Source organism: Leptodactylus fuscus, chromosome 5, assembly GCF_031893055.1.
Source record: "Leptodactylus fuscus isolate aLepFus1 chromosome 5, aLepFus1.hap2, whole genome shotgun sequence".
Lineage (NCBI taxonomy): Eukaryota > Metazoa > Chordata > Amphibia > Anura > Leptodactylidae > Leptodactylus > Leptodactylus fuscus.
In genome coordinates, this window is record NC_134269.1 from 191762392 (window position 1) to 191772689 (window position 10298).

Consider the following 10298-nt stretch of genomic DNA (forward strand, 5'->3'; position numbering starts at 1 on the left):
TTCATGTACAGGATCCTTTGATGGATGCCCCTGTGCTGAAGAGTTGAGTTAACCAGGCTGAAGCCCAGTTCACATGTGTACATGCTAGAGGTGTGTGTGTGTGTGTGTGTGGGGGGGGGGGGGGCGCACTTGGGGATCACCTGAGCAGAAACCTAATCCACATGAAAAAGCGGTTACCTTAGGAAACCCACGGAACCAACAAACTATAATGGGGTCTGTGTGGACTAGAATGGCCCCTGGTAAGTATGCAATACAGTAAGCGTTGTTCCCATACAACTTATCTGCAGGGGGCCCAGTAGCATACCCTCGTATATTTAATATGGATATTCAGATGGTGGTTCTGATTAGGGACTCGGAGTGAATTTTTCAAGTGAGTAATGGGTCTTTGATAATTTTATGCCATTCCACTTGCTGCCATTACCTTCATAGCATATTTTGAGAAAGTTGTGGCAACAACTGCAATACAAAATACAACTGTCGCCATAACAGTCTCAAAATTGAGAGCCGATTTTTAGAAGTGTTTGACATGAAAAGTATTATCCTCTATCCATAGCATAGAGGCTATATGCCTGACCAATGGAGGTCTGACTGCTGTGCACTGAGAAAGACCATAGCCAGGCCGAATATAGGAGTGACTGGTGGTGGACGCAGCTCCCATTCACTTCAATGGGAGTATTAGGGTCCATTCACACAGAGTAACACGAGGCGTTTTTTGTGCTTATTTTTACGGCCGTAAAAAGACGTTTCCATTGAGTTCTATAATAAAATACGCCTGTATTTTTACATCCGTAATTTTACGTCTGTTATTTTACAGACGTAAAATTACGGCCGTAAAAATACAGGCGTATTTTACTATAGAACTCAATGGAAACGTCTTTTTACGGCCGTAAAAATAAGCACAAAAAACGCCTCGTGTTACTCCGTGTGAATGGACCCTTAGAGTTAAGTGAGAGCTGTACTTTGGCTCACTAGCACTCTCATTGACGTGAAAGACTGGCGTCCACCACCAGCCGGGCCTACACACAGCCGGGTGGTGGGAAGAAGTTTCTTCACCTTTAAAAGTTGTTTTTTCATTTGGCACATGTTATGATACAGAATCAGCATCAACAAAGGCCCCACCCTAGCCAATGACACAAAGTCCCAACAGGTGCAATCACAACTAGATCTAGCAAAGCACCTGGCACTAGTAGTTCCCAATGAACAAGAGAATCACAAGTGGCCTAAAGCTGCTGGTCAAAGATCAAGGACAATCCGTCTCTCCCATGGACATATTCAGTCGCAGGTGATACACCAACTTCGTAGTATGCAATCTTACGGGTAGAATCCACGTATCAGCCTTAAAACATGACACTAACAAGAATAAATTGTTAGTACAACCCCAATTGCAATGAAGTTGAGACTTAATTTAATAAAATTAGCAAATCCTTTTCAGCCTATATTCAATTGAATATACTATAAAGACATGTATTGGTCAAAAGGTTTAAACTTTTTTTTTTTTTTTTTTTGCAAATATTCACTCATTTTGAATTTGAGGCCTGCAACATTCCAAAAAAGCTGTTCAGGGTCATGTTTAGCACTGTGTTACATCATCTTATCTTTTACCAACACTCAATAAGTGTAGAGGGAACAGAGGACACTATTTGTTGAAACTTTGTAGTTGGATTCTTCCCCATTCTTGCTCAGTTGCTCAATAGTTCGGGGTCTCCGTTGTTATAATTTGTGCTTCCTAATGCGCCGCACATTTTCAATGGGAGATATGTCAGGACTGTAGGCAGGTCAGGCTTGTACTCACACTATGAAGACGCGCTGTAACGTGCAGAATGTGGCTTGGCATTCACTTGGATGACAGCATAGGTTGCTCCTAAACCTGTACGTACCTTTCAGCATTAATGTGGCCTTCTCAGATGTGCCATGGCACTAACACTCCCTCATACCATCAGAGATGCTGGCTTTTGAACTTTGCACTGATAATCCAGACAGTCCTTTTCCTCTTTGGCCCGGATGGACACCATGTCCATGATTTCCATAAACAATTTGAAATGGTCAGACAACAGGACACTATTCCACTTTGTCAGTCCACCTCAGATGAGCTCGGGTCCAGAGAAGCCGGTGGAGTTTCTAGGTGCCGTTAATATGTGGCTTTTGATTTGCATGGCAGAGTTTTAACTTACACTTGTAGATGTAGCGACGAACCGTGTTCACTAACAATGGATTTCTGAAGAGTTCTTGAGCCCATGTCACAGAACGATGTCAGTTTTTACTGCAGTGCCGCCTGAGAGATCGAAGGTCACGCGTATTCAATGTTGGGTTTTCGGCCTTGCAGCGATTTGTCCAGATACTGATATTACGTGCTGTAGATGGTGAAATCCCTAAATTTCTTGCAACTGTATGTTGGAGAAATGTTGTTCTTAAGTTGTTGGTCTATTTGCTCATAAAGTGGAGAACCTTGACCCATCCTTGTGAACGACTGAGCCTTTTGGGGATGTTCCCCTTTTTTTCCCCCACACTCACCTGTTTCAAGTTAACCTGTACACTTCTGGAATGCTCCAAACAGCTGTTTTTTGAGCATTCCTCAACTTAGTCTCTTGTTGCCCCTGTCCCAGCTTTATGGGAACATGTTACAGGCATCAAAGTCAAGATAAGTGAATATTTGCAAAAGAAAAAAAAACAAAAAAAACAAAGTTTATCCGTTTGAACAGTAAATATATTGTCTTTGTAGTGTATTCAATTGAATGTAGGCTGAAAAGGACTTGGAAATCATTGTATTCTGTATACATCTCAATTTCATTGGAATTGGGGTTGTAAATTGAGAAGGCCGGTGCCTGAATAGCTTTTTATTCACACATATGTGGGCTCTATCAGCATAATTTTGCTGATCGGGTCTCTTTAAAGGGTTAATAAATGCACCCATATACCTTTAGCCTTGTTTTGAGTGATTTCTGATTGTCTCTGGGAGCTCCTGGTATCTTTTGCATTTGTTTACCTGCTTCAGCTTCCTGCTATGTAACATTCTCACTAACCCTCTCCTTCCTCATTCTCTAGTTATCCCATCCTTCCCTATCTACTCAGCCTAACCCCCGAACCATATTATATACTTAGGGTTGGTTCAAACTAGCGCTTGTATTCCGTCCGGAAGGAGTCCACATGGACACCCCCCAAACGGAATACAATCGCAATTACAAGTGATGTGCTGTCAAAGCACATGGACCCCATTGACTATAATGGGCTCTGTGTGCTTGCCGTGCACTGTCTGTACGAATCATTCACGCAGGCAGTGCACGGTAAGCACACGGAGCCCATTATAGTCTATTGGGTCCGTGGGCTTTGACAGCACATCGATTGCAATTGCATTCCATCCTGGGGGTGTCCATTCGGACTCCTTCCGGACGGAATACAAGCGCTAGTGTGAACCAACCCTTACCTTCCACGCTCCTGCTTGTCAGATGGACCATCCTCCTGTACCGATTCTGTCTGTGCATCTCTTCTCCAGCAATAACACACCTCTATTGTGCATGCAGTTTGGAGAAGAGTGCGCACTATGCAAAATCAGTACAGAAGTAGAAGAGGGAGGAGTCTTCCCAAAGAAGTGTGGAGGGTAAGTATAATGGAGGGCAAGTATAATGGAGTGGATGGCAGGGACAGTGGAGTAGTAGTGACGATCTGTTTGCGGAAATGGGTAAACTGATTGTCACAGGATAATCAGAACATGTCACTGGGGCGGTTTGGGGGAGATCCCCAAGCAAAACCCCCGAACACAAACCTGAACGCAGATGTGAACCGGGGTAACGTGCAGATTTTGTTTTGGAACTTTACAGAACATTCGACATTATGCACAAATCTACTTAAGAACTGACAGCATAAACATCACAGAAAGTCTGCAGCACGCAATGGACATCTGATTATATGGAGATACATTACACTGCAGATTTCCCACATGTACAGATAGTTCTGAGCGTGTGAATTTACTATAATGGTCACTCTACAGCCACAGAAACAACTGGTACTTGCAAAATCTAATATCACATTTATATAGTATATAAAAAAAAAAGTAAAAAAAAAATTACATAAATAAAAAACACGCAAAGTCACATGATCATATCCAGGAAGAAGTAGTGACCGGTGACCCACGTGTACATAACCTGGATAGAGTCAGCGTGCTGCATCCATGACATATCCAGGCACGAGAGCAGACATGCAGGGTTAATACGCACAGACACAGCAAAAGCAGCTAAGGGTTACTACGCCATAAACACATGCAGCGTTACCTCTCCGCTCTCGATGACCAGCGTCCTAGCGGTCTTGCAGTAGCCATTTAGCATGAGATGCTTGTAGACGAGCCCCAAGATGGTGGTGTTCACGTTCACCATGTTGCAGGCAGTCACAGATCAGTCTGAAGAACACACCGCCACTACCACCATGTGCTTCCGGTCACACTACTTCCGAGTACAACACAAGTGCATTGTGGGAGCGACACAGGTGATTTACGGCTTTTTTTTTTTTTTTTTTGTACGAGCTTTATGTAAACAAACAAACCAACATTGTTTTTTTCCCGCCGCGATCTGGTGCCCGCAACCAATGGGATTTCCGCTTTCATTTTCATAGGCTGGCTGAAACTTGTTAATAGAGTTGTCCTGGATGGTTGCTATGGTATAATACTCTCTTTATTTATTTATTTTTGCTGATATTTTAGGCATGCCTGCCAACTTTCAATAGACGTAAAGAGGAACAGAATATTTGGCGCGCTGCAGGGAATTTCGCCACTCCCACTTCCAATTTGACTCCGCACATTCCCATTTTATGTCTCCCCCCCCCCCAGTATAATGCCTCTACAGTCACCCTAACATGGTATACCCCCACAACATACTGTCCCCCTCCATTTTACCCCACAAAATAAACTCCCTCTCCTGGTGTGCTCACAGTAAAATGCCCCTCCAGCCGCACCACAGTTTAAAGAGGACCTTTAATGGATTTGGACACATGCGGCGTTATATATTGCTGGAAAGCCAACAATGTGCTGAATTCTGCGCTCTGTCGGCTTTCTCGATCTGTGCCCTGGGTGAAGAGCTAGCGGTCCCGGTACCGTAGCGCTTTATAGTCAGAAGGGCGTTTCTGACACTCTGTCAGGAGAGTCCTGCACAGCAGAGCCAATAGCGCTGTACAGTGTGAGCGGGGAGGAACGCCCCCTCCCCTCCTGATAATACTCGTCTATGGACAAGCACTGTGAGCAGAGGGAGGGGGCGTTCCTCCCCTCTCACACTGTACAGCGCTATAAGCGCTGCTGTGCAGAAGGACTCTCCTGACAGACTGTCAGAAACGCCTTTCTGACGATGAAGAGCTATGGTACCGGGACCGCTAGCTCCTCACCCAGGGCACAGATCGGGAAAGCCGAATTCAGCGCACTGTTGGCTTTCCAGCGGTATATAACACCGCATGTGCCCAAATCCATAAAAGGTCCTCTTTAATGTCCCCCTCCCGTTGTCCCCACGGCAGGGCCAGTTTTAGACAAAGTGGAGCCCTGGGCAAAATTAAAAGCAGGGTCCCATATCCTGACATACCATCATCATCATATTCAGTCATTTCAGAAGTCAGGGCTATACTTCCAGCTGCATTGATATAATCTTTAAAGCTCAGGAATACAAAAAAAAATTGTAATGATATATATAGTTATGAAACCGCTATGTGTGTACGTTGGAGGGTAAGTGTTTTTTTGTGTTAAACATTAAGGTGGAACATAGTGAAGGGGGCCCATGAAACTGGGGGCAGATGAAGGAGGGGGGGGGGGGGTGAAACAACATGAAACTGTGGGCAGAGATGGGGGGACATGAAACTGGGCAGAGATAGGGGGACATGAAACTGTGGGCAGAGATGGGGGGGACATGAAACTGGGGACAGAGATGGTGGGGCATGAAACTGCGGGCAGAGATGGGGGGACATGAAATTGGGGGCAGAGATGGGGGGACATGAAACTGGGCAGAGATGGCGGGACATGAAACAGTGGGCGGAGATGGGGGTACATGAAACTGGGGGCAGAGATGGGGGGACATGAAACTGGAGACAGAGATGGAGGGGGGACATGAAACTGGGTCAGATGAAGGGGTTATATGAAACTGGGGGAGAGATGGAGGGGGGCATATAATTTACGGGTGACTGTAGGAGGATTATACTGTGTGGGAGCACGTGAAAAATGAATGACAATGGGCGGAGTCAACATAAAAGTGGGCAGAGCCAAATTTGCCGCCGCACATTTTATCCCTCTTTCTACTCTTCATAAGTTGGGAGGTATGTGTGTACCGCTATACTGGGGAGAATTATTACCTCTGTACAGACAATTACCAAACAAAACACATCATATATAGACCAACAACACCTCTATACTGCACCGGCGCGGGATTGAAGACGAGAAAGACTGTACCTGAGGAGTAACAATTGGAACTGAGCATGCTCAGTTCCCCTGCTACTCTTCCCCTGCTACTGCGCTGGCACGGGATTACAAGCAATGACGCCGGAAGAAGAAGACGAGGAAGACGGGACCCGAGGACATTGCTGCAAGAAGAAAGAAGATGTATGCGTGGCTAAAGATGACGTCGGACTGTGCATGCCCGCCCTGCATGCACGATACGGTATGATTATCATATTAATCTTTAGGATATTATTTTAAAACGGGGGGGGGGGGGGGAAGGGTAGTTTCATATAACATTAGCAATGTCTGAATGGTCTGTTTAAAGGCTATTCACGCATATGTGGGGCTCTATCAGCAAAATTTTGCTGATGGAGCCCCTTTAACAATAAGTCCTCCTTAATCATGGCCCCCCTCCCCTTATAAATTACCCTAGACTTATTAAAACTAGTCCCTGTTAGTAAATATCTGCCCCCCTTATCAGTAATAAAGACATTTAACTTCTCAGAAAAATAATAAAACGTTTACTCACCTTCCCAGGTTCCCTGCTGTGTCCTGAGGCTGAAGCCTCTCCCTGCTAATGGCCTCTTCAGCAGGACCTGTGATGACATCACTACACGACACCACGGCCCCTGCACAGGTCCTTGCTCCAGAGGCCTCTATACATTGATCTATGAAGGTGCAGGGACTATAACTCCCTGCTCGATCATAGATATTCACAGTATTGGCGTGCATAGCACGCAAATACAATTATAACTAGGGATTCCCTACTCCAGACCCTCAAGTTTAGTGGTAGCTGGTCAGTTAAGTTGGTTCCAATACTGACTATCAGCTGCTTTGAGTGTGTGTGTGTCTCTGCAGTACTATTAGCTCCCAGTTTTCCCTAAAGACCAGCTGTTAAGCAGGGGTAGTTTCTGGTGGAGCTGATTTGGTGCTAACTCTTGATTTTAAGGAGACGTCTTTACTTTTATTTAAAAATTAACAAATAAAAGTTATTTTAAGTGTATTAATCCTCAGACTCTCTATTCCTAAATATGCAAATCTATTCTCCAGGATGGAATTAGGAGAACAGAGTGCACTCTGTACACCACCCTATAGAGGGCAGCATCCTTAACATCATGAACGACTCAGTTATAAAGTTTTTTAATCATAATGTGGATTGTGTACGATTGTCCCCTGACCCTGGTCTATAGTCTCTCACTCTGCCAAATCAGTATCCCTACGCTATGCTGAGGATGGCCCAATAGGCCGAAACAGCGCTGTCCATAGCTGGGAAGCTGTTCCTTTTGGGACAGAAATACTGATTTGGCAATTAAATCCACATTATGATTAAAAGACTTTATAACCGAGTCGTTGATGATGTTAAGGATGCTGCCCTCTATAGGGTGGTGTACAGAGTGCACTCTGTTCTCCTAATTCCATCCTGGAGAATGGATTTGCATATTTTTTACCCGGAATCCCTAGTGGAGCAGGAATGACTTGTAAGTCTCCGTACTGCCTATGTAGGCACACACTCTCCCTGATGTGTACGATTGTCCCCCTATTCCTAAATAATACACGTACCCCACATCATGTTTCCCGTTTTTGATTTATATGCAGATGTGAAGAGAAGAAAGAGTCGGTGGCACATAAGAAAGGACAGAAAGACAGGTAAGTATGATGGGGTGGGCTGAGTTAGTTATTTAGGGCTAATAGTCTGTGGGTTAGCTAGGGAAACAGGGAGGGGGTGAGAGGGAAGAGCTGTGAAGGAGGTGGATCTGAGTCAAGAGCAATGCATCATTGCAGAGGATGCTAGGAGCTCCCAGAGAAACACAGAAACCCCTCAAAACACTGCTAAAAGTATTTGGGTGTACTTATTACCCTATTAATAGAACTAACAGACCTCTTTTAAAAAAATTTAAAATTTGCCTAGAAAAGCCCTTTAACACACTACACATATGGCAAACATAAGCAACAATACCAGGTAATAGACATAGCACACTAAACGTATGCAAACTATTATGTACACAATATACACATTATATTATATATGCCATAAACATTGTGTCCCGTCCAATTTGTAGGGGCTTTTTCTGCTTACAGTAAAGTACCCTATTTATTAATAAGTTGAAGCCTGTGTTTGAGGGACGGTATGTCAGGGGATCTACAAGCAGAAATATAATCATCCTTGTTCAGAAGATGATAAACAACATTTTATTTTTATTATTATTATTATTATTATTATTAGCCTTCTACCATATCATTCACTTCCAGGCGGCGCTGCACATTACATCGTCATGCTGATCTGCACTTGGACATCGCGTCTTGGAGCTGTTCAGTATCAGGACCTAACATGCAGCAAGCAGCTGAAGGTGAAGCGGGGGAGTCCCTGGGCAGTATCAGTAAGTGAATATCAGCTGCTACCTACTGGAGTAATCCCATAGGCAGTGGTCTAAAGTCATTGTATGTGCACCAGTATATTGTGTGGGGTACAGTATGGCCAGGATGGGTGAGTAGTTACTATGTGGGGGTCAGTATGGGGGTACACTTACTGTGTGAGTGCCAATATGGGGGGTCCTTACAGTGTAAGGACCTGTAATAGGTGGCCCATAGGAGCCTATAAAGGGGCAGTATAATGTGGGAGGAGGGGCGGGCAGTAAATGGCAAAGTATACTATATAGGGGCCAAAAAAAGGGTAGTATACCATGTGGGGGATTCAGTTGAAACACCATGATGCTCCACCAATTCTGTATAGGGAAGGAGGCCCGTGTCAGAAAGAAGTCGGCTTAGAAATTTTACCACAGCATTCATCTACAACACCAACCGTGACAACAACTGGAAGGGTGAAAGATGTGGGTTCATTCATAAGGGGTGTCTTTGGGGAAGGCAAAGGGGCAGAGTCCTTTTTTGATCTATATGTTTGAACATATTATTCACTGGTAGTGGTGATAGTGCCACTATTACACCGCCATAGCTACAGTGGTCACTATTAACCACAGAAGCTTTAAGTTCCATGATCTGTATTATATCATGTCTAGCAGATTCTGAAATACAATACAATACCACCTCCCTGCACAATGGAGACAAAGAGCATCTCTCAATATGGAAGACCTGTCCTATTTTGCATTACATAGATCTTATTGATTTGATTGAACATTGTGTAATACTTTACGTCCCCTGTGATGGCGCTGCAGGGCTATTGAACACTTACTGCAGGGAAACACCCGCAATATCTGATACTGACTATTAATAAAATATACAGTATATATATTATTTTTAACATTAACCAGTACTTGAACGCCTGAATATTTACATGGGTACTTCGCTATGTATAAATCTAACACAACATTTGATTCCATTGTGTGATAATCCTGAATTTCATTATAAGCCTAATGGATGTGCATCTATGAAGCTCCAAACCTATTGGTATCTCATCCTTATAATGATACAAGCGCCGTGCCAAATGAGAACGGACATATTTTAATCAGCACAATTTTTCTAATTACGACGTGTGACTAATTGACAAATAATGACTTTCTTCCAGAGGAATAAGTCTGTTGCGTCTTCAAATTGTAACATTAACATTTCAAAGACTTGATATTTCCTGTGTTTTGAACAAGGACCGTATCCAATTCCGTTACTTAATGTGGCGCGGTAATTAATTTATTAATAGCATTTCAGACTCTTCCGATTTCATAGTGTTACAAATATATTGTGGGACTCTGCATAGCATATTAAATGATTCCTATGTGTCATTTAAAGGGCTACTCAGAAATATATTTTATTTGAACCACTTCCGGACAGCCTGTTGATTCTATACATCCAAACGGTCATTCTTAACCCTGGAGGGAAGGACCCGAACGTCCTAGCAGTGCACAGAACTGGGGAGCCCGGAGCTCCTATAGCGAAGATTACCGTACAA

The 10298-nt window shown here is 43.8% G+C and overlaps 1 protein-coding gene across 2 annotated transcripts in view; it reads right to left on the reverse strand.

Annotated features, from left to right (window-relative positions):
- Positions 1-4419, reverse strand: part of TCOF1 (treacle ribosome biogenesis factor 1) — a 37771-nt gene extending 33352 nt beyond the window's left edge. For both annotated transcript variants that reach the window (XM_075274949.1, XM_075274948.1), the window contains exon 1: positions 4266-4419. In XM_075274949.1, the coding sequence (XP_075131050.1) occupies positions 4266-4367 (102 nt within the window). In that variant the 5' untranslated portion in view covers positions 4368-4419. The remainder of the gene's footprint in view (positions 1-4265) is intronic.
- Between the last annotated feature and the right edge of the window lie 5879 nt (positions 4420-10298).